The 25,195-nt window shown below is 43.8% G+C and overlaps 1 protein-coding gene across 2 annotated transcripts in view; it reads right to left on the bottom strand.

The window, feature by feature from the left end:
• PDSS2 (decaprenyl diphosphate synthase subunit 2) overlaps nt 1-25,195 on the bottom strand; it is a 276,730-nt gene that overhangs the window by 84,981 nt on the left and 166,554 nt on the right. For both annotated transcript variants that reach the window (XM_075338370.1, XM_075338371.1), the window contains exon 4: nt 13,394-13,592. In XM_075338370.1, coding sequence (XP_075194485.1) covers nt 13,394-13,592 — 199 coding nt within the window. The remainder of the gene's footprint in view (nt 1-13,393; nt 13,593-25,195) is intronic.

The following is a 25,195-nucleotide window of genomic DNA, read 5'->3' as shown; positions in this document are numbered from 1 at the left end:
CATGAGGGGTGGTGGTCGCTGCCTTGTCGTCCGAGTTAGAGGCTGAGGTTAGGGAGGCCCAGTCCTCAGCGCCATCTTCCGCTCCAGACACTAAACTGTTTGTCCCTTTGCACCTCCGGTTACGAGTACTTCAAGAGTTCCATGAGTCCGTACTTCGTGGCCATCCTGGAGTTACAGCCACTCGCAGGGCTGTTGCTCGACTGTTTTGGTGGCTGTCTCTTCACTCAGATGTTGCTCAGTTTGTGTCTGACTGTGCTACATGTGCCCGTGCTAAGGTATGTCGTAACCGGCCGGCCGGGGAACTGGTTCCATTACCTGTTCCTGAAAGACCATGGACCCACTTGTCCATAGATTTCATTACGGACCTCCCTGTCTCAAATGGTATGACTGTGATCGGGGTGGTGGTAGATCGTTTTAGTAAACAGGCACATTTTGTTCCCCTCTCCGGTCTACCTTCTGCTGCGACCCTTGCCAACCACTTCATTGACCAGGTGGTTCGGTTACATGGGTTGCCCCTGAATATTGTGTCTGACAGGGGGGTACAATTCATTTCTCGGTTTTGGAGGGCCTTGTGCAGGCGGTTGGGAATTGAGTTGTCCTTCTCGTCCGCCTATCATCCCGAGTCTAATGGGCAGACGGAAAAGACGAATCAGACCCTTGAGCAAATCCTGCGGTGCTTGGTTTCTGCTCAGCAGGAGGATTGGTGTACGTTTTTGCCCCTTGCGGAGTTTGCATTGAATAGCAGAGTCCATCAGTCTACGGGAACTTCTCCCTTCTTCTGTAATTACGGGTTTCACCCTCACTTCGGGAACTTCTCTAGAGTGGATTCGGGGTGTCCAGGGGCCGACTCCATCGTTCAGCATCTGGGGGAGGTGTGGAAGGAGGTGCGGCGGTGCATCATGACGGCTCAACAGTCCCAGAAACGCCATGCGGACAAACGCCGTTCTCTGGGACCCCCCTTTCAGGTGGGGGACAAAGTGTGGCTGTCCACTCGGAATATCAGGCTCAGGGTTCCGTCTGCTAAGTTGGGTTCTAAGTTTATAGGGCCCTATGAGATCATCGAAGTGATCAACCCGGTGGCCTTTCGGTTGCAACTGCCCCAGACCTTGCGTATTCCCAATGTATTTCATACCTCCTTGCTTAAGCCATTTGTTCCTTCGGTGGTGGATTCTCAGACCCCTCCCGCTCCGATACTGGTGGACGGTGAGGAGGAGTAGGAAATTCAGCGTATTATCGACTCTCGTTGGGTTCGTAGTTCCCTCCAGTATCTGATTCATTGGAAGGGTTACGGTCCGGAGGACCGGTCCTGGGTGCCGGCTCGCTCCGTGCGGGCCGATCGGTTAGTTGCGGCTTTCCACCGTAAGTATCCTGGGAAGCCTGGGGGTCCGGTGGCCCCCCCTTGAGGGGGGGTACTGTCATGATTCGCCTCCCTATCCACATGGCTAGAGGGCGGACCCATCTCTCAGGCCTCACTTCCGGCCCCTGGATGCCTTAAAAGCTGACACTTCCAATGAACCAGCGCCGGCTATAAGCTTAGCTCTGCTTTGCCTGTGATTGCTGGTCCTGTGAGTGATATCCTGATCTGTCTGTTCCTGTGCCCCCGTGCCCTTGTCTGTGTTCTGTCTCCTGGTCATCCCTCCTGTCCTGTGTCCCCCCTCCTATTCCCCACTCGGTTGCTTCCTCGGTACTGACCTTAGCCTGACTTTGACTTCGCTTCTGCTTGCTCCTCCGGTCTTGCTTCTGCCCGTACGGTGTCTGACCCAGCCTGTCTGACTATTGCTCACAAACCCTGCAGTTCTGCCTCTCAGCTGTGCTGATTAGGCAGTGCATGAGAACGCTGTGCATTTCCTTCCTGGTTCTCATAGCTCTGTGTAGTGTCGTCTGCTGCAGAGCTCTGGCTCCCCCTAGTGGCAGCATTACACTTTTATTTATCAAATGAGTTGCATAATGAATAGAAAATATAGTCCAGACATTGACTAGTTTAGAAATAATGATTTTTTCTTGAAATAATAATTTTCTTCTTCAGACTTTACTTTCGGCAGAGAATGCTCCTTGGAAGCAATTCCAGCAGACCTTTGGCATTCTAGCTGTTAATTTGCTGAGGTAATCTGGAGATATTTCACCCCATGCTTCCAGAAGCCCCTTCCACAAGTTGGATTGGATTGATGGGCACTTTTTACGTACCATACGGTCAAGCTGCTCCAACAACAGCTCAATAGGGTTGAGAGCTAGTGACTGGGCTGGCCACTCCATTACAGATAGAATACCAGCTGCCTGCTTCTTCCCTAAATAGTTCATGCATAATTTGGAGGTGTGCTTTGGGTCATTGTCCTGTTGTAGGATGAAATTGGATCCAATCAAGCACTGTCCACAGGGTATGGCATGGCGTTGCAAAATGGACTGATAGCCTTCCTTATTCAAAATCCCTTTTACCTTGTACAAATCTCCCACTTTACCAGCACCAAAGCAACCCCAGACCATATATCACCTCCACCATGCTTGACAGATGGCGTCAGGCACTCTTCCAGCATCTTTTCAGTTGTTCTGCGTCTCACAAATGTTCTTCTTTGTGATCCAAACACCTCAAATTTCGATTCGTCTGTCCATAGCACTTTTTTCCAATCTTCCTCTGTCCAATGTCTGTGTTCTTTTGCCCATAGTAATCTTTTCCTTTTATTAGCCAGTCTCAGATATGGCTTTTTCTTTGCAACTCTGCCCTTAAGGCCAGCATCCCAGAGTAGCCTCTTCACTGTAGATGTTGACACTGGCGTTTTGTGGGTAATATTTAATAAAGCTGCCAGTTGAGGACCTATAAGGTGTTGATTTTTTAAACTGGAGACTCTAATGTACTTGTCTTGTTGTTCAGTTGTGCAGCGGGGCCTCCCACTTCTCTTTCTACTCTGGTTAAAGCCTGTTTGTGCTCTCCACTGAAGGAAGTAGTACACACTGTCCTAGGAAATCTTCAGTTTCTTGGCAATTTCTCGCATTGAATATCCTTCATTTCTAAGAACAAGAATAGACTGTCGAGTTTCACATGAAAGTTCTCTTTTTCTGGACATTTTGAGAGTTTAATAAAACCAACAAATGTAATGCTCCAGATTCTCAACTAGCTCAAAGGAAGGTCAATTTTTTAGCTTCTCTAATCAGCAAAACCATTTTCAGCTGTGCTAACAGGATTTTCAAGGGATTTCTAAACATTCATTAGCCTTCTAACACAGTTAGCAAACACAATGTACCATTAGAACACTGGAGTGGTGGTTGTTGGAAATGGGCCTCTATACACCTATGTAGATATTACATTAAAAACTAGATGTTTGAAGCTAGAAAGTCATTTACCCCAATAACATTGTATAGAGTGTATTTCTGTTTAATTTAATGTTAGCTTCATTGAAAAAAAATATGCTTTCCTTTCAAAAATAAGTAAATATCTAAGTGACCCTAAACTTTTGAACTGTAGTGTATGCATACATATATGCCATTATAGAAGATTGCGATTTTCTTGGATCTCCTTGGTAACATAGATCCTTATACAGGATTGGGTAATCAGCCATACATCCCTTCTATGGGTGGTTCTAGGATCTCTAGGACAACATGGATGCAACTCGATGATTTGAAGAGCAAGACACACTTTGATTCAGTGTTGATCGGCTTTGATTTTTATGATGACTTATATTGATATCGGTGATACATTTCGGTAGTGTTATATACGGTATGTTTGCTGTAATGAAAATTGCTATTCATATGTGATGTTTTAAATGGGTCATTGATTGGCTTATGTTCTGTGGGAGTGTTGCTCCTTTTTGATTGGATCTACCACACGACTTAAATCTGTTTGGTGACACCATGTTTGCTTGAAAAAGACCTATACAGGTCGAAACGTTGCACCATTGCAGAATAAAGGGTATTGTATATTTCACCTTTGCTGGATGTGGCGGTCATTTTTCATTCATTCATTCATGTAAAAAAATGTTGTCTGCACACTTATACGCCCATCTGAAACGACGGAGATTAAAAAAAATAAAAAAAAAATAAATATATATATATATATAAAATATATATATAAAAATGGAGTTCTTCAGAAAAAAAACAAATGGAGTTCAGGTCACTGCAGCCTATGTTCCCATCCGTGGTTCTTCTGAAACTTTTTTTAAGGGCATTCAGGTGAAACCCCCGGATGTACTGCAGAAACGCAGTGTGAATCCTGGTTTTACTGGGATTCAGATGGAAAGCCTCAAATGCAGTACAGAAATGTAGTGTGAACAAGGCATGAGAGTTCGTAAGAAAGATCTTACTTCAAAACGAATAGCGTACATGGTCACCTGACCGCTATTACTAAGTCCCTCAAACATAGGCAGTGAAAAGGGTTAAACCAGTCTAGAACTGGAGTTTGTTATTTAATGTTTGTTCTTGTCAACCTATAAATGCCTTATTCTCAGACTATATTTATGAGATGGCTATTTTCCGCAATCCCTGGCTTGTTAGCCTGCAGGTCGAATCCTTAGAACTCTAGTATCTCAGTTCAAGAAAATCTTCCAGGCGTTTTGAAATGAGTAAAAATTAAGTGGAACATGTTCTGCTGCTTCTATTTTCAGCTGCTTGTTTCTAACTAATAGAAAGTGGCAGGGACAGAAGTGACAAACAAATAAGAAAATGAAGCGTGTAATGCGATCAATAATGCCACTTAATATTAGCAGTGATGGCTGCCATGAGCTTCAACATCCCTTATACGTTAGCAAGAGACAGACTGAAGGTTCCAAAACACAAGAGATCAACTTATAATGAGATCCATGGCAGAATCTCTTCTTTATGCTCCAACGTTGTTTATTTTCAGCGCTGCAGTGGTTCTTTAAATATAAGCCCCTTGTCTTATACTTGCCCTCTGGCATTTTCACCTTTTTTTCCAGTACCGCGGAGCCATCTTGCGCCTGTGCCTGTAACTTCTGACTGACTGGAAGTTAGAAGTAACATCAGTAGATCTCAATGAAACTCTATGAGAGCCAGAACGAGGCTCTCGTAGAGCTGTATTGATTTGTGACCTCCAGTACTCAATTAAACACTGAAGCAGCTGCAAGTCACATACTTCAAAAGATGGACGAGAGCGATGCTGATAACAGATTAAGACATTGGAGGGTGAGTATAAGAGTATGTTCCCATATTGAGTTTTTCTTGCATTTTTGACGCTACTTACTTTAATTGTGTCAGAAACTCAGCGTTTTACAGTACAAGCGCAGTAGATGGGATTAATAGCAATATCATGACCACTGTGCTTCTTTTTTACACTGCGCAAAATGACCTGGGTGTGTATTTTCAATCCGCAGCATGTCAATTTATCTTGTGCGCTGAGTTTTCTGTGCAGAATTTCGACATAGACTTGCATTAGATGCAGAATTTCTGCAGGTAAAAAATACACATGTGCTTTTGGTACGTTTGCAAGGCAGAAATGCATCAAAAACTTGTGCAATCTGTAACTAACAATATCCATACCAGTAAGTTTCAATAACAAAACAGCTTTATTGGATGACACACTAAACAGAGCCGAAAAAAATGCAGCGTCAAAAGCACAATGAAAAAAACGTAAGTAAACTAAGGTGTGGATATGGCGCAGAAATTCTGTATCATCAAAAACACAACGGATACTGATCCTGGGAATGGAGCCTAAAGGCTACTTTACACACAGCGACATTGCTAGCGATGTCATTGCCGATCGCACCCGCCCCCGTCGTTTATGCGTCATGGGCAAATCGCTGCCCGTGGCGCACAATATCATTAGTCCCCGTCACACATACTTACCTGCCTAGCGACGTCGCTGTTGCCGGTGATCCGCCTCCTTTCTAAGGGGGTGGTTCGTTCGGCGTCACAGCGGCGTCACTAAGCGGCCGCCCAAATAAAAGCAGAGGGGCGGAGATGAGCGGCCCGAACAGATCAGATCGCTGGTGGGATCGCTGCAGCGTCGCTTAGTGTGATGGTACCTTTAGACTCCTTTTATCTTATTCAGCGTAATTCCTGCAGACGGGTTGGTTCCTCAGAGTTACATTCTCCTATACAGTAACATGAGAGTCACTGCTTTGTTCTTGGTTCTCTTCTTCAAACTGAGCACTCCAAAATTGTGAGCTGCCCTTGTAGCTTATAGTAGTCCGGTCCAGCATTTTTTTTTTATTTCATCACTGGAGTGGTGCTTTAAAGGGAACCTGTCATCAGAAATTTAGCTATCCACCTAAAAGTTTCCCCCTCTGCAGCTCCTGGGCTGCATTCTAGCAAGGTTCCTGTAGTTTTTCTTGCCCCTTTTAGCCCAAAATAAACACTTTATAAAGTAGTACCTGCTCGTATGTAAATTTTCTCATTTTTCCATGTGGGCGGTCTGTCTGGTGTCTGTGCCTGTCCTCCTACCGATTTACGCCCCCCCCCAGAACGCAGAATTTCAAACCTCAAGACGGCGCCCCTGGGCGCCTGAGGTCCTGCGCATGCGCTCTGCTACCGTAGCGGGACAGTGCACAGCGTGCACGTGTGACCGCTGGTGACGGTATGCGCAGGCACGATGTTATGGGCGGCGCTGTGAGTGTCCTCAGCAAGTGCCGCCCATAACCTCGTGACCGCACTTTCCTCTCTTCCTCCATCGTTCTGCGCCAGCGCTCGCTGGCGCGGTGACCCGACGTCACCTCCTCCCATCTTGCCCTGCAGCAGGAAATAGATGGGAGGAGGTGACGTCGGGTCACCGCGCCAGCGAGCGCTGGCGCAGAACGATGGAGGAAGAGAGGAAAGTGCGGTCACGAGGTTATGGGCGGCACTTGCTGAGGACACTCACAGCGCCGCCCATAACATCGTGCCTGCGCATACCGTCACCAGCGGTCACACGTGCACGCTGTGCACTGTCCCGCTACGGTAGCAGAGCGCATGCGCAGGACCTCAGGCGCCCAGGGGCGGCGTCTTGAGGTTTGAAATTCTGCGTTCTGGGGGGGGCGTAAATCGGTAGGAGGACAGGCACAGACACCAGACAGACCGCCCACATGGAAAAATGAGAAAATTTACATACGAGCAGGTACTACTTTATAAAGTGTTTATTTTGGGCTAAAAGGGGCAAGAAAAACTACAGGAACCTTGCTAGAATGCAGCCCAGGAGCTGCAGAGGGGGAAACTTTTAGGTGGATAGCTAAATTTCTGATGACAGGTTCCCTTTAAATCAAAGTCCCCTTTTCTTAGGGTTCACTTACATCTGCGTATAAATACGCCGAGTGCAGTGTGATAAAAAAAAATCACACCAATGGTCGCTACATGGTCGCTGGTGAGATGTCAAACAGGCAGATCTCCACAGTGATCAGAGATCAGCCTCCAGCCACCAGCGACCCGTGTAACGACGCTGTGCTTCGTAACCATAGTACACATCGGGTTACTAAGCAAAGCGCTTCGCTTATAGTTACCCGATGTGTACCTTGGCTACGTGTGCAGGGAGCAAGGAGCCGGCTTCAAGAAGCTGCGGATGCTGGTAACGAAGGTAAATATCGGGTAACCAAGCAAAGCTTTTGCTTGGTTACCCGATATTTACCTTGGTTACCAGCGTCCGCAGAAGCCGGCTCTCTGCTCCCTGCACATTCAGTTCGTTGCTCTCTCGCTGTCAAACACAGCGATGTGTGCTTCACAGCGGGAGAGCAACGACCAAAAAATGGTCCAGGACATTCAGCAATGACCGGCGACCTCACAGCAGGGGCCAAGTCGTTGCTGGATGTCACACACAGCGACATCGCTAGCAAGATTGCTGTTGCGTCACAAAAACCGTGACTCAGCAGCGACGTTGCTAGCGATGTCGCTTAGTGAGACGTGGCCTTAAGGAATACAGAGCCACAAACTGGCAAAAAGGGTTCAACCCAATCATTCTCATCCTCAGGTGTATACATCTGGGATTCAGACTACCTACACATGTTGTATATCAAGAGTCTAGGGTCTAGGGCAGGGGTCCCGAACCCGTGACTTGGAGCCACATGTGGCTCACAATCCAATGATATGTGGTTCACGGCTGTCTGCCAGCTTAGAGCATTAGCATCATGATTAGGTAGAAAGAGCAGGTCTCAAGATTGTGGCCTCACACAGAAGATCAGATCTGGACGTACATATACCGGCCTTTTGGGGGTTTAGAGGTAAATTATGTATAGTGATCTGAAGATATGATGATACTGACAGTCAGTGGAGGTGCTTGAAACTGGAAGTAGGAGTGTGGTGGGAGTCCTTGATGTAAGAGTACCGAATCATGATATGGTGGGAAAACGTGGATGTAAGCTTGCTACCTCAGTGTGATTTCTATGTGAAAAGTTTGTCTGTCATTATAGCGACAATGTTGGCTTTGGGTGTCAGAACTTTGAGGACGATGGGAGCAGGATGTCATTACTTTGAGGGAGAAGGTATGGATGTGGCATTCCTGAAAAGGCACAAGCTGCTTTTTTTTTTGCCGCTTCAGCTGTTGTAACACTAGAGTAGGCCCATTGCAGTAACAGATCAGCTCTTTGATGACAACTCTTCATTGGGAAGAGTTTAGTAGGGTCTATTTCCTTCCTAACAGAGGATGGTTCTGATTTATGTATTTTACTCGATTATATAGTGCCACAGCGCCTTACAGACATTATCACTGTCCCCATTGGAGCACACAATCTAAAATCCCTATCAGTATGTCTTTGGCGTTGGGGAGGAAACCAGAGAGCCCAGAGAAAATCCACACAAACACGGGGAGAACATACAAACTCCTTGCAGATGTTGTCCTTGGTGGATTTATAAAGAGCTAGTGCTAACCACTGAGCCATGGTACTGCCCTGCTCTTACGTTGCTATTTAGCAGCAGATTATACCCGGACAGGGCTTATGCTTTGCCATTACCTCTACTCTATTATACAGTAGTGTATGTGAAAAGTTCAATTTTATATTCGAAAGCTGGAACTGCAGAACTTGGAAACCCAGCTGGTAAATGAAATCTATGAAACCCACAACTTCTGTTATTCCCCTTACATTATTTATAGATTATTAACATATAAAGACAAACATTTTAATTACCTTTGGACTAAATATTTAGCATAGTAAAATGCAATTAGAAGAATTAGAAGCATGTTATTTCTGTTACTTAAGAATCAAAGTACAACCTAAGGCAATTATTTTTTATCCTCTTAATATCTACAGTAAAAATGCCTAAGGGAAAATAATTGACTTTGCTAATTTTACCACTGACAATTATAAAATAGCTTTGCTTTTCATTATGGCTTTAGATATTCACAACTAATTGCTAGTCCCAAGAGTGGACCTGAAAGAAGTTAATCATACAGAGCACAATAAAAGACTCTAGTAAAATACTGTAGCTGCTTAGTGTTAAAGCTCAACTTTGAAAAGAGCTACCTGGGAAAAAAATATACATCAGATTGTTTAAGGTGCTGTATTTTTTTCAACTTACATATTCCTAAACTTTTGACAATGGGGAAGCCATAAAATGTTCCTCTTCTGTGGAGCTTCTACAACTACCTCAAAGTGACAGCTCTCATGGACATGCTAACCATCAAGGAACACTAAGATTCTGCCAAGAAAAGTCCTCACACGGTCCTCTAAGAAGTCAATATTGGTAGTGGTCCTGTAGGGATTTATTATTAAGCCAACCTAATCAGAGGAGCATCTAGAATGACTTAGTACCACGGCAAAATGACAGGCTGGATACAACCTCTTTGACATGAGATGAGTTTTCTAAACCACAAATCCAACGCAATTTACAATGTAATACATAAGGAGAGAATTTTAACAACCCAAACAACCCAAAGTGGAAAAACTCCTCTCTCCACTGAAAAACAAGAATGCTCATTTTTAGGGCTGAGCAGACACATGGCAGTTTGGGTTCTCCGGTTTCAGCCAGACTTTAGTTACAAAAGTGCGGTTTGGGACCCGAACTTGACCCTGAACCCCGAACCTCATATAAGTCAATGGGGAGCCAAACTAATGGTGCTCTAAAATGGTCGTAATAAGGGTTGCAAAAGGATTCAAAATGAGGATAAGAGCAGGACAATTGCCCTGCAGACAAAAATGGATAGGAAATAAATAGATTAAAAAATGACTTAGGGTCCCCCCATTGTTCATAATAAGCGCAGGTAAAGCAGACAGCTGGGGGCTGGTATTATCAGACTAGGGAAGCTCATGGTTATTTGGCCCTTCCCAGCCTAAAAATAGCAGCCCACAGTCATCCCAGAAGTGGCGCATTCATCAGATACGCCAGTTCTGGCGGTTTGCCCAGTTCTTCCCAATTGCCCCGGTGCAGTGGTAATCGGGGTAATACTTTTGGGTTTGATGTCAGCTGTGAATAGAGAGCTGGCATCAAGCCCAGGGATTAATAACACAGAGGAGTCTATCTGACACCCCCATTACTAACCCGGCAAGTGTAGAGTTAAAAAAATACACACACACACAGGAAAAAAATAGTTTGACTAAAGACTCCCCCCCCCACACCACCTTTTTCATTAATTTAAAAGAAATTCTTGAAGTTCTGACGTAATCGGGTTCGCTCATCCCTTCTCATTAAGTTGTGGATGAATCCAGAGCACAATCCAATTCAATATTTGGATGTAATGTGTACATTTCACTGCAGAATTGACACATAATAGCACATATGCAGTAAAAATCTCTGTTAGAATTTTTCTGCTATTTCATGAATATACCCCGTATCTAGAAGTCAGTGTCCTATGACACTGGCTCTTGTATGTGATGATGTAAAGCTTATGTGATGTCAATCAACTTGAAAATAGCATGGATTAGTAAACACCATGGAAGAAATGCTTCCCGCATATGATAAGTTCAATGGTTGGGGTGAAATGACATGATGTTTTATGGATGTCTGTCACCTTGCACATTTTCTAGGTAAAAAGAACCAGGACAGGAGTTGGGAGCTGAACTTAGCAGCATTGCTTGGTTAAGCACATTAGGAATGATTTATCATGTATCTATTGATGTGGGATTGATAATTGTTCATATTATGTGGATTCGCAGGGCTGATGGCATTTAAGTCGTTAATTCATATGGTTATGATGAATTCACACATGATTGGAGGTTACTGGTTCTAAAAGGTTTTCCCATTATTCTATGATTTAACTATGCTGAGAGGCACTCTGTATGACAGAAATGCATCAGTCTATATGTCATGTGGAATACAAATTATTAAATGGAATTTTGAATTGATTTTTTAACCTCTTTATGACATCCGCTGTACATGCACAACGAAAGTTCGAAGCAGGTGTATAGCTGTGTGCTACATCCAGGTCCTACCGTTAACAATCACGGGTAGAGTAGAGCTCCGTCCGTGACTGTTAATCTGTTAAATCCCACTGTCAAACTCGAACAGTGGGATTTAATACGTTATGGGCCATTCTAAGCACTCATCATGGTGCCCGTAACGTAATCGCGGGCTGCAGATATAGTAGGAGATATGCTGAAGACCTTCGTACTTGTCATAGTGGTGCTCCTTTGAAACCCTACCTGTGGTCGGGCATCAACCTAGACAGTCATTTTCACTATATGGAGCAATGCTGTGGCATTGCAGTATTATATAGCACAAGCAATAAGATGATTGCAGCTTCAAATCTTACTAGAAACCTTAGAAAAATGTTCAGGGGGGTCTTTAGACAAAGTACACCTCAAAAAATCAAACCCCACCATAAAATTCAATACTTTATTCCATTAAACCAACAAAGTGCAAATTAAAAACAGAGTGGTTTGATGCATTAAGTTACGGTCACAGGGAGGATCCTGGGCAGATTCCCTATTCTTTCCTTTCCTGACCGCAGGGGTCGGCACCCTACAAGGGTAGACGCAGTGGTGCCCCCGCTCGACGTGGACTGACCCTTCAAACCCTGTACTGACAATCTTATTCGTGCTGCTGATCTCTGTGAGAGCCTTATATAATATCTCATGAGGTTCTCATGCACCCACACAGGCACTCTAGGAAAATATGTATTTAGTGTGACATTTATGATTTTTCCTTTTAAAAACACTAGATAAACATCTTTTCTTCACTCAGCATTTTGTAAATAACGTAGTCAGCTTCTCAAGTGGAAGACACAGTCCATGTTTTAAAGCAACAAACTTCTGGATTTCACCAGTAGATGATGTAGCTAATAGCTACTACTTCGCCATTAGGCGTAGCTCACTGCCTATTGCATTTTAATGCATTTTTCAGGGTTTTTTTCTTGCCACGCCATGTACCGATCGTTTAACTGATTTTATACTTTGATAGATTGGGCATTTCTGAAAGCGGCAATACCAAATATGTGTTTTTTTTTTAAATAGTCTTCTTTTCAATGAGGCAAAAGGGGGGTGATCTGAACGTTTAGTTTTTGGGGGTCAAAGTTTTTAAAACTTTTTATTTATTTACAATCTTTAATGATTTTACTAGTCCCCTTAGGGGACTTTATGACTACACCCTCCAACCGCTTCTCCTGATCAGAGCAGTGCTTCTGCATCGCTCTGATCGGGAGAAATCCTGCTCTCCTGTGAGTGTTGGCGCCACACGAGCCCGCATTTCAGGGACATACACGGCTAAGGAAGTGCAGTTACGTACCTGGTCAGGAAGGGGTTAAAAAAGTTGTCTCGCCTCACAAAAAAATAAGTTATCACATAGCTCCATCGATCGAGAATTGAAACCGCTATTGGTCCATTGAAAAATGGCCACACAACCCCCCAAATGTTTTGGGGGAAACTTTTTTTTACACCACTGAAATAATAAAAAAAAAAACTTTACATGTTTGATATCACTGTCATTGTACTGATGAGGTCAATGTTGCCACAAAATGTACACCAGGAAAACAATTACCAAAAATTAGAATTGTGGGGTTTTTTTTTCACAATTTCTCACCATTTTGAACTTTTTACATGTATTCTCATATGCTATGTTGTAAAATGAATGGTGTCTATCACAAGTACAACTTGTCAGAAAAATAAAAAAGTCATGGCTCTAGGAAGAAGGGGAAAAAATAATGAAAACACAAAATCAGAAATTGGAAATTGGCCCCGTTTTCATAACAAAAATGTTTTACAGACGTGGAAGTGCCTCTATGTTTTCATGAAGTGTATTGTTTGTCCATAATGGAATTGGTTCTCATAAATACCAAACTGGAGCGCAAAGAATCATAAGTGAATGTGGGAAGGCTTGTCGGACTGTGTTGTGCTTGCTGTTCTTTATTACTGTACTCTGGGGCTTCTCAAACGTTTTCTACAGGAACCACCTTACAGTTTTAGAAGCATTTCTTTATTTTATCCCTATACGATGCACTGACATCACAGTAAATACAATATATGGATACATTCAAATGAGAATATGCAATTACATAGCTCTGTATTTGAAAGATAAAGTCTAAGTACCATATGGAAAAAATATATACATTTTTTACCTTTGTGTTTTGTAGTTGTGCAAGCCCAGTGCAAGCATTTGCCAAGAGGAAATCTCCACTCAAAATGGCCATTTTATTTCCAAATTGCATGTCCTTTAGAGGCCCATCACAACTCTTCAGCTCTTCAATATTTACGATCCCACGATGTACTAGGAAAGCTGTATGGATCAGCTCTGTAATTTCAGCTAAGTTTCTCTGGCTGTGAAAATAAATTAAATTAATCATCAGTTAGTGGCAGTATCAACATTTGACATTTATTCTCAAAAATGGCAAGTTACTACTGATACAAAAGTTAGGCATTTGAGTGAATAACAGTTTTATGTTATTTAAAGGGGTTCGTCACGTTGAATATAAATGTCCAGCCTGGTAGTAAATGATAGCAAAAACTGTGGAAAGAAAGCGCACATAGGGTTTTAACCGATAGATATAGGTGCAGGGAATAGGACAGGTACTCACCTGCTTCAGTTGTTACAGGCACAACTCCTTGTCAGCATGGAATAAATGAATACAAAAGTGGTCAGCTGCAGCCCCGATATTGCAACAGGATGGGGGATGATCAAAAGAAATCGGGTTAAATGCTGCGCTAAAAACCACAATCCAAAGATATATCGTGAATTCCTTTTCTTTATTTTCACAGGTCAACGCGTTTCAAAGGCATCTCCACCTTCTTCATCAGGACAAAAGTCAGAAAGGAACAGCATAACACATGCTGCATGCAGAGGATATATATATATATATACAACTGAAGTAGCCACGTTTACAGAGATGACGTCAGCTGGCTGATGACTAAGAGTCACATGGGGAAGGCAGGAACATACAGACAAAAAGAGAACAAAGAGAAAAAAAAAACAAAAAAAAAAAACAAAAAAAAAAAACACACCTATGGGGGAAGTGTTATTTGTGAAAATGAAAAATCATGGTAGAACATTATAATCGTCCTTTGAAAATAATGTTATAAGGGGCAATAAACTTGGTACCTTGAAACCTGCAGGTCTAAATGAAATTACTGATCTCTTTTATTAATTTATTTCTTAGGGTATCACGATATATCTTTGGATTGTGGTTTTTAGCGCAGCATTTAACCCGATTTCTTTTGATCATCCCCCATCCAGCCTGGTAGTAAATAAGGCTTTTAGGTGCTGCCCACTTCTTGGGGGAATGAGTGCTGCGGTTGAAGACATCTGCACATGCCTGGGAGAACTGCACAGTAGGCAAAAATGTGCACCTCTCTTATCTAGAACGGCAGGTATGACAGATGCAAGATCATCAGCAGCAATCACCTCCACACACAGAAATCAACAGCACAGGTCTACACTTTTATTAGTCTAAAACTGAAAATGGTGCCATCTATACTCATTGCTGAAACCCCTGTAATCAGTCAGACCGCTCTGGTGCTCTTGGCCAACTTCGAAAGTGACGACGTTCCTCAATACAAGGCCAAAAACACGCTTCAGAGTTCAGGTGACTGAAACGGGACATCAATGATGGTGCATTCGATGGCATCTCCTTCCTGTGATCTTACTGCTGCAGGTAATCACAAGTCTCGGTGGTAAAGTGAATTAAAGGGAACCTGTCAAAAGGTTTTTCCCTTATGAGCTGTGGCCATCACCAGTGAGCCCTTATATACAGCATTCCAGATTACTGTATATAAGGGCCTAGGCTGCTCTGTATAACGTATAAGACATGTTTATTATACTCACCTAGGGGGCGGCAAGTCCGATGGGTGTTGCTGCTCTCGATCCTTCGCATCCTCCATCTTTTGCGATTGCCGTCACCCTGCCCAGCCTCGTATGCATGACACATCCTGCATAATTCCCACATTGGCCTCTATTGCGCTCCTGTACATGTGCACTTTGATCTGCCCTGCTGAGGACAGAACAAAGCACTGTAATGCGCAGGCACGAGGAAAGATCAATGACCGCCCATGCAATGCATACGCACTACAATACTTTAATCTGCCCTCAGCCAGGCAGTTCAAAGTACACTTGCGCAGGTGCGCAATGGAGATCTCTGTCTATGGAAATGTACACTAAAAGCGTGAAGAGGGCAGCTCCCAAAGCTCTGCCACATGGAAAAAAATTAAATCTGTCACTGTGTCGGAACAGCTGGAGCCAGTAATCTAAGTAATACATCGTTAGAGTCAGAATCTCTTTGTCTACATCAAGCTGCTCTCAGTTGAGGTAGTAAAAACAATGACTAATTCCTTTTAACTGCCTGCCTGAAAAAATTTATTTACCGTGGATAACTCCTTTAATCAGTTACAGTATACAATATTGTACATTGTTTTTCTTACATTTGACATGTGAATTATAAAAGAATATTATCTAATTTAATATAGGATTCAAAGAACATAGTTCAATTTAAATCTGCATTTAAAATTACATACATTGAAAAACCTTCAAAAACTAAATTGATTACAGTAGTACCTCAGTTTTCGGTGACGTCGGTTATCGTTGGCTTCGGTTTTCGTTGATTTTTTTCCACTAAAAATTTGCCTCAGTTTTTGTTGATTGCCTCGGTTTTTGTCTGCATGCCCATGTGACTACACTGCTAATTTTGAGACAACAAAGGGTGATCCATGCATTCTCCGGCTTTGTGTGGCATTGTGTGTCACCCTGCTCGTCAGTTACAAAATGTATGTAAGAAATGTAAGATAAAATGTATTTATTCTTTACATTAGTGTTTTATATTCATTTAATACTCCTTTTATATTCCTTTTATATTCATTTCTTATTGTTTTTAGTATTAAACACTATCTTTATTCCCTATAAAATGTGCTTTTTTTGGTATGTATTTTAGCGTGTCTAAAACAAATTAATTGGATTTACATTGATTCCTATGGAAATAATTGCCACGGTTTTCAGTAGTTTCGGTTTTCATTGATCGTCTTCAGACGGATTAGCAACGAAAACCGAGGTATCACTGTATTTTATCCAAATTTTCTAGTCTGCCAGCTACCCACCTGTAATGTTCACAATTTGCTGTTAATGGTTAAAAGCAAGACCTAGATTATTTGATAATGAATGAAACACATTCACACCTCATTCTGCAATACCGTAATCCCAAAATGAGTGTGAAAAGCAATAACTGTATTATCTCACTAACCAGTAAATCTTGCTTAAAGGGGTGGTTCACCCATTTTTTTTATTTTCTGTAGGAGTTCTACTTACAATTCTAGGTATTTTCTCCATTGGCTTGTATTTCCATTTCTGGCACTGAGCGGCGCTATCCTGCATGCTCAGTGCCTGTCACATGACCACCTGGAGCTGTGGCCGCCAGTATCCTCTTACGTCCCGGCAAGTTCCGGGCTCTCAAACTTGACGGGTACGTCAGAGGAGGCTGGAGCCACTCAGAATGAGTGACAGGGCTGTGGGCGGTGACTACCGCACGTCACAGCCCAGCATCGAGGGGAGGAGCCGGAGGACGTCAGTGTGGAGCCGGCTAAGCGTCCTGCAGATGGTGCGGCACGGGGCGCCAGGGTGGAATACAGGGGGGTTCTTCAGCTGAAATCCCCCCCTGCACGTAAGTATGTGCTCACACTCTCCACCCGCCCGCTCTGCTGCGATGTCAGGAGAGCGGCCGGTGTCGGGCAGTGTGATCATGTGCTCCTCCCAGCAGCACTGCAGGACGCAGCAAGACACTGACAGGAATGTCACCGCTGTGCTCTGCCACCTATCCTGCTGCATGGGACCAACTGTCTGCACTCTGTCACCTGCACCACAAGTCACAGAGTGGAGACAGTTGGTGACAGAGCACCTCTGCCTCCCCCTCTCTTCTTTCCCCACTCTCTTCTCTCCCCCCACTCTTCTCCCCCCCTCTCTTCTCCCCCCCTCTCTCTTCTCCCCCACTCTCTTTTCTCCCTCCTCTTTCCCCCCTCTCTTTTCCCGCTCTCTTTTCCCCCTCTCTCGTTTCCCGCTCTCTTCTCCCCCCCTCGCTCATTTCTCCCCCCCTCGCTCATTTCTCCCCCCCTCGCTCATTTCTCCCCCCCTCGCTCATTTCTCCCCCCCGTTCTCTCCTCCCCCCTCGCTCTCTTTTCCTCCCCCCTCGCTCTTTCCCCCCCTCGCTCTCTTTTCCTCCCCCCGCTCTCTTTTCCTCCCCCTCGCTCTCCTTTTCTCCCCCCTCGCTCTCTTTTCCTCCCCCCTCACTCTCTTTTCCTCCTCCCCCCCTCACTCTCTTTTCCTCCCCTCCTCGCTCTCTTTTCCTCCCCCCCTCGCTCTCTTTTCCTCCCCCCCTCGCTCTCTTTTCCTCCCCCCCTCGCTCTCTTTTCCTCCCTCCCTCGCTCTCTTTTCCTCCCCCCCTCGCTCTCTTTTCTTCCCCCCTCGCTCTCTTTTCCTCCCCCCGCTCTCTTTTTCTCCCCCCTTGCTCTCTTTTCCTCCCCCCCGCTCGCTCTTTTCCTCCCCCCCGCTTGCTCTCTTTTCCTCCCCCCGCTCGCTCTCTTTTCCTCCCACCCCCCCGCTCACTCTCTTTTCCTCCCCCCCGCTCGCTCTCTTTTCCTCCCCCCCGCTCCCTCTCTCTCTTTTCCCTCGCTCTCTCCTGGCATGGTCAGTACAGAAATCTCTCGATCGTGGAGGGGTGAGAGGGAGGGAGTAATAAATATGGAGTCCCTACTGTGTCTGTGTATTTATTTCTAATAAAGTATTTTTCTCTGTGTGATGTCTTTTTTTTTTTTTTAAACCCTTTGTTGGAGATTCTTAATGGCCAGATCAAACTTGGCCTGACATTAAGAATCTCGGGCTTTATACCAGCTGGTAAAACATAGCTGGTATTAACCCCTTATTACCCAGCGTGCCACCTGCCACCAGGGCCACTGGAAGAGTTGGATACAGCGCCTGAAGATGGCGCTTCTATGAAAGCGACATTTTCTGGGGCAGCTGTGGACTGCAATTCGCAGTGGGGGGCCCAGAAAGTTTGGGCACCCTGCACTGCGGATTCCAATCCCCAGCTGCCTAGTTGTACCTGGCTGGACTCAAAAATTCGGTGAAGCCCACATCATTTTTTTTTTTTTAATTATTTCATGAAATTCATGAAAAAAAAAAGGGCTTCTCTATATTTTTGGTTCCCAGCCGGGTACAACTAGGCAGCTGGGGGTTGGGGGCAGCCCGTAGCTGCCTGCTGTACCTGGCTAGCATACAAAAAGATGGTGAAGCCCACGTCATTTTCTTAAAAAAGTTTTCAGGGAAAAATCTTTATAAAAAAAAAAATGCTTCCCTGGATTTCTATTGCCAGTGAAAGTAACACCAAGCAGCGGGGGCTAGCAGCCAGTAGCTGCTTTGGTTACCCTTAGCAATAGAAAATGCAGCGGGAGCCCACAAACAATGTGATTTTTTGTGTTTTTTTATTTTTAATGAATTTTTTTTTTTAAAAAATCGGCATGGGCTTCGCCCATCGAGCACCAGAGCATTTTACTGCTCATTCATCCCAAGTAATCAGATGACTCCAGTGTCGGACGATTACTTGTTCTGTGTCCCCCTGCATCCATCGCAGCGTGTACGGGCTGTGAGGTCACCTGAGTTCAGTCCAGCACTGGAGTCAGCTGATCTGAACTCAGCTGAACTCCAGGCTGCACATGCTGTGATGGATGCAGGGGGAAACAGAACAAGTAAGGTCTAAGCCACACGGCGAGAAAAACAGTGCGAGTGGAGTGCGATAAAACATCGCATTCCACTCAGACCAATATTAGCCTGTGTGTTAGCGCACATGAGTGATTATTTTCTCAGCCCTAATCGGACCGATAAAACAATAGCAGCATGCTGCGACTGTAATGCAAGACTCTCTCTTTTACCCATTCAAGTGTATGGGGTGAGAGAAAAATCGCACTGCACTTGCGGTACATCGGTGGACTACGGAGGAGAGAGGGAGAGAAATCCCTCCCACCCCTCAGTGCTGGCCCACCCCTCGAGTGCTGGACCGCCCCTCGCAGCTGAGGTCTGCTCGCACAGTCGGACCTCAGTCGCAGGGACACACGCATGACACTCAGCTCTGCTGTACTGAGCGTGAGCCGAGTGTAATGCGAGGGGATCGCAGTAATCCCCGTGTGGCCCCAGCCTAGAGAGATGAATGAATGAATGAATAGAGGGCTGGATAGATAGATAGATGAGAAAGACATATATAATGTCCCACCCCCATGCATATTCTAAGCTGGCACCCTTTTGTGACTTTCATGTGGCATTAAGGTGCTTAGTCTTGTATTTAGCCAAAAATAAATAATTAAAAAAATGACATGCGGTCCCCCTATCTTTTGTAGCCAGCTAGGGTAAAGCAAACTGCTGCAGCCTGCAAACCACAGCTGGCAGCTTCACCTTGGCTGGTAATCCAAAACAGAGGGCACCCCACGCTGTTATTTTAAATTAAATAATTTAAAACAAAAAACACGGGGTCCCCCGAAATTGGATCACCAGCCAAGGTAAAGCGGACAGCTGTGGTCTGGTATTCTCAGACTAGGGAGGTTCGCCATTATTGGACACTCCCCAGCATAAAAATAGCAGGCTGCAGCCGCCCCAGAAGTAGCGCATCCATTAGATGCACCAGTCCTGGTGCTTTTCCCAGCTGCTCCCGTTGCCCTGGTGCGGTGGCAAACGGGGTAATATATGGGGTTACTACCAGATGTGTAATGTCACCTGGCATCAAGCCCTGGAGTTAGTGATGTCAGGCGTGTATCAGATACCCGACCTCACCAACCCAGGCAGTAATAAAAAAAAAAAATAGACAACAAACAGATTTTTATTTGAAAAAACACTCCCCAACACATTCCCTCTTTCACCAATTTATTAGAAAGAAAAACAAATCCAGGTCTGGTGTAATACAAGGGGGTCCCACGACGATCCATACCATAGTCAATGTCCCAGTCAATGAAGAACAGAATGTTCCCTATTTGCTGGGAGAGCCGTGCAGTGACCTAAGCTAACATCAATAGGTCAGCCCAGGTCACTGCAGGGCATGACGAGTGCTATCAGGAGGTTAGCGAGGCATATTACCTGCGATGATCGCTGAACTCCTGACAGCAGCGCTGTCACCGAGTTCAATGACCGCCGCCTTCACAAACCAAGTATCGCGAGCGGCCCGTGACGTCACCACTAGTCACAGTCTCGGGTTGACAGCGAGAGGTGATGTGACAAGCGGCGGGCATAGAAGGCAGTGACGACCGCTGACATCAGGAGGGCAGGACTTCATGACCGTAGGTAATGAACTTACTAACCTCCTGACGGTAGCGCTTGTCATCCCCGGGGCTGGGGCTGGAGTGGGACACTGACTGCACGGGCACCCGACGGAAGTCACACGGAAGTGTTTCTGCGTTGCTTCCGGGAATTTTGTGGACCCATTGACTTGTATTGAGTCACGGTTCGTTATTACGGAACAGATTAGGACATGTTCCATAATAACAGAGCGGACATACGGCATCCGATGTTTTTTTTTGTATGATCGGATGCACATGGAAGTGCTACCGTGTACCATCCGATCCTACACAAAAGACATTGAAAAGATGGTCCTGTCTGTGGGGCCGCAAAAAAACAGGAACTGACCAGGAGAAACGGAACGGTCATGTGAATGAGCCCACCTGTAGCCATTGCAGCGTGTGCGGGCTGTGAGATGAGGAGTCAGCTGACTCCAGCGCCGGCCAATAAATTCTGTGTCCTGCTGCAGAAGGATCCGGTAAAATAATGGTTGCATGCGCTGCACATTTAATCCACAGGATCCGGTCATATGCGGTTTGCGGATGATACGGACGACACACAGACTAGGCAAGAGGGAAAAAAGCAATCTCATGACCCCTTCACTTTTTTTTCCCCAATTATTTTTTTCACATGTTGCGCCGGCTAATAATCATAATTTCTGTACACACACACACACACACACTCACATTATACACACACACTCACACACACACACATTATATACACACACACTCACACATTATATATACACACACACACACACACACACACACACACACACACACACTTTCCTCCCCTGGCTGTGCAGAGCTGGCAGCTTCAGATGTCTCTGTGTGATTGCTCTCAGTGCATCCACACAGGGAAGAGGCAGGGAGGAGGCTTTGGGTGGAGAGGAGAGTGGGGTGTTACACACAGTGGGTGTGTTAGATAAGCTAGACACTGCCCTAGAGCCACAAAGAATTCTGGGACTTGTAGGAACTGAACACAGGAAGTCAGAGGAGAGATTAACCCCATCAGAGCTGGAGCCAGCAATGAGCATGTCCTGCTAGTGCACAATAAAAGGTAATTTTGCTGAAAAAACATAATAGATGTGTTAAGGGGCATATATTAGCAAGATTTATAAAAAAAAAAAAAAAATCAGTTTTGGTAACTGGACAACTTCTTTAAATTTTACTAACATAAATGACCTTGATCTTGGTGTGAGTAAACTCCCGAAGGAGCTAATCAAAATGTTGTCCTTGCTGTATAACCAAATCTCAAGGGGTCTATTAATCTGGTTACCCTGAACCTGTCTGGCTCTAGTCCCCAACAGAGTTCTGACCCAAAGTTACGAGACACTTTAACAAGATAGCTGAAATCATTAATTGGGAAATTGTAAGGACTTGTTCTGTAAGAATAAAGAAAACTTTATTTCTAATTGTACATAACGCACACGTATTTTTATTGCATAACATTAACGCTCAACCAAAAATGCATCATTTAGTGGGTCTCATGGCACTACACGGCAGCAAGGTATGCAATACCCCTTGATTTCCAATTTCACTGCAATGTTTTGGTCGCACAGTGAAAACAAGTATTTACACTGCTGTTCCCTGTGATAAAATACTATATAATTCATTCAGTATACAAGATTTAAAAAGGATGGAACAAAATGACAGCCTCTGTATTTATAACTGAGAGAACATAACACAAGTTTATTAACATGAAAAGACAAACAATACATGCAAGTCTACCTATAAAATACAAATGTTCAATGACTTCAACTGGTGATATGGCAGAAGTCTAGGTGGTTGTCCAGTTGTTTTAACTGATGAACAGTCCCAAAGATAAGGGCCTTTTTATGTTGTGTTAACTTACTTATTTTGACAAGAGGGTGTGGCTCACTAATCCTGTCAACCATGCCACATTAAGAATTAATATTAGTATTTAATGGCCTTCAGCTCGATTTCAAACCAAGGCGACTAGAGGGATGAACGCTCTGTATGAAGATCAATCTTGTGCAAGCTTAGATAGGTCTAGCTGGGTCTTCTCCGTCGTTATCTTGATTGTATAAAACCATAGTGTTTCTGGTCTTCCTCTTCACCTTGTTCCTTCTATACTTCTGACCATTATGTCCTTCTCCAGTAATTGTTCTCTCTTTGTATCATGTGTCCAAAGTAGGCAAGTCATAGCTTGTTGATCCTTGCTTCCAGCGACATGTCTGGCTTGAAGTGTTCCAAAATTAATCTGTTTTTCTTGCCATCCATGTTATTGATAACATCCAACACCAGCAACAGATTTCAAAGGCATTGATTCTTCTTCTCTCTTGTTTCTTTATCGTATAGGTTTCACATCCATATGCTACTACAGAATAGACCAGACTATGTACGAACCATGTCTTCATCAACAGTTAAATTTTACACTATTTGAAGACTTTATCTAGTGACTTCATTGTTGATTTGTCCATAGCTATTCTCCTACTGACTTCTGATGTTGTTGCTGCATCTTGTGTGATCATTAATCCGAGTAAATTGAAGTGCTTTACATCTAACAGTCTGTCGCCTTCGATCTGAAATGTGTCCAGGTCGTACCTGATAGTAGTCAATAAAATAAATAAAGTAAAATAATACGTACACATGATTGTATTTTGGCCACAGTATATGTGCACTTGCATATTAATTTTGTACCATAGGAGTGTTGGATATGTCCTATAGTATTCTGTATGTAATACAAATATATGTGTAAAGACAAAATTATACATATGTACAAAGACTGTAATGAAGAAAATCAATTTTCAGTACAAACTGACCAAGGTTTAATATCATATTGTTGTTTTATTTACTTGAAAACTAGGGGCACTTAGTTTTTAAGTAATAAATACTTTATGACAAATTCTTACATTTTAATAGCGCAATTAATCAGAAAACTACTGCAGTAGCAAAATTATTTAATTAGTTTAATGACTTAGTGCAGACTAGTTAATGAAATACTGACATCAGCTACTTATCGCAAATGCACAGGCCATAAAAATAAACTTTAGAGGTCATTGTCTGTAAGCAATCCTTACTTCATTCTGCATCGACCATATCAATTTTGGATCAGAAGCAACAGCTTCATGATTATCTCACTTATCAGAACACTGAAACCACCTCCTTGCATTCACCAGCCATTATCTTACCGATATTTGTGTGTGTGATCTAGTAAGTATCCTTATGTGGCTAAATGTTTTAACTTTAGTGAAGCTCAAAATTTCTATTCTATAGTGCCTTGTGAAAGTATTCGGCTCCATTGAATTTTTCAACCTTTTCCCACATTTCAGGCTTCAAACATAAAGATAAAAATGTTAATGTTATGGTGAAGAATCATCAACAAGTGGGACACAATTGTGAAGTTGAACAAAGTTTATTGCTTATTTTAAACTTTTAAAAAAAATAAATAACTGAAAAGTGGGGCGTGCAATATTATTCGTCCCCTTTAAGTTAATACTTTGTAGCGCCATCTTTTGCTGCGATTACAGCTACAAGTCGCTTGGGGTATGTGTCTGTCTTTTTTGCACATCGAGAGACTGAAATTCTTGTCCATTCTTCCTTTACAAAACAGCTCGAGCTGAGTGAGGTTGGATGGAAAGCGTTTGTGAACAGCAGTTTTCAGCTCTTTCCACGGATTCTCGATTGGATTCAGGTCTGGACTTTGACTTGGCCATTCTAACACCTGGATACGTTTATTTGTGAACCATTTTCATGTTTTTTTCCCTGAGGAAGGAGGCAGATTGAGCCTCTGAAACGCGTAGGAATGATCTAAAATAAAGAGAATAATTTTATTTATACATGCTCGTGGTTTTTAGCGCGGCAAGGAACCTGTTTTCTCCAGTCCTTCATATTTAAAAATCTGCTCTATAACGGGGCCGCTGCAGAACCACCTTAAACGCTCATCCATGCTAACAAAGGGGTTGTGACTGGCACAACCCGACCAGGTGAGTGCACTGGTTTTATCCTCTTTAACTTTGTAAACCGGGTAAAACCCTATTGCGCCTTTCTTGTCTCCCCCATCACAGCACATTTTTTGCACATCGAGAGACTGAAATTCTTGTCCATTCTTCCTTTACAAAACAGCTCGAGCTGAGTGAGGTTGGATGGAAAGCGTTTGTGAACAGCAGTTTTCAGCTCTTTCCACGGATTCTCAATTGGATTCAGGTCTGGACTTTGACTTGGCCATTCTAACACCTGGATACGTTTATTTGTGAACCATTTCATTGTAGATTTTGCTTTATGTTTGGGATCACGGTCTTGTTGGAAGACAAATCTCCGTCCCAGATCTTTTGTAGACTCCAACAGGTTTTCTTCAAGAATGGTCCTGTATTTGGCTCCATCCATCTTCCCATCAATTTTAACCATCTTCCCTGTCCCTGCTGAAGAAAAGCAGGCCCAAACCATGATGCTACCACCACCATGTTTGACAGTGGGACGGTGTGTCCAAGGTGATGAGCTGTGTTGCTATTACGCCAAACATATCGTTTGGCATTGTGCCCAAAAAGTTCAATTTTGTTTCTTACACATGTTTGGTGTGTCTCCCAGGTGGCTTGTGGAAAACTTTAAACAACAATTTTATGCATATCTTTGAGAAATGGATTTCTTCTTGCCACTCATCCATA

This window comes from Anomaloglossus baeobatrachus, chromosome 3 (assembly GCF_048569485.1).
Source record: "Anomaloglossus baeobatrachus isolate aAnoBae1 chromosome 3, aAnoBae1.hap1, whole genome shotgun sequence".
NCBI classification, from domain to species: Eukaryota; Metazoa; Chordata; class Amphibia; order Anura; family Aromobatidae; genus Anomaloglossus; species Anomaloglossus baeobatrachus.
Note: the sequence above shows the minus strand (reverse complement) of the source record. Positions and strands in the feature narration are given on the sequence as shown.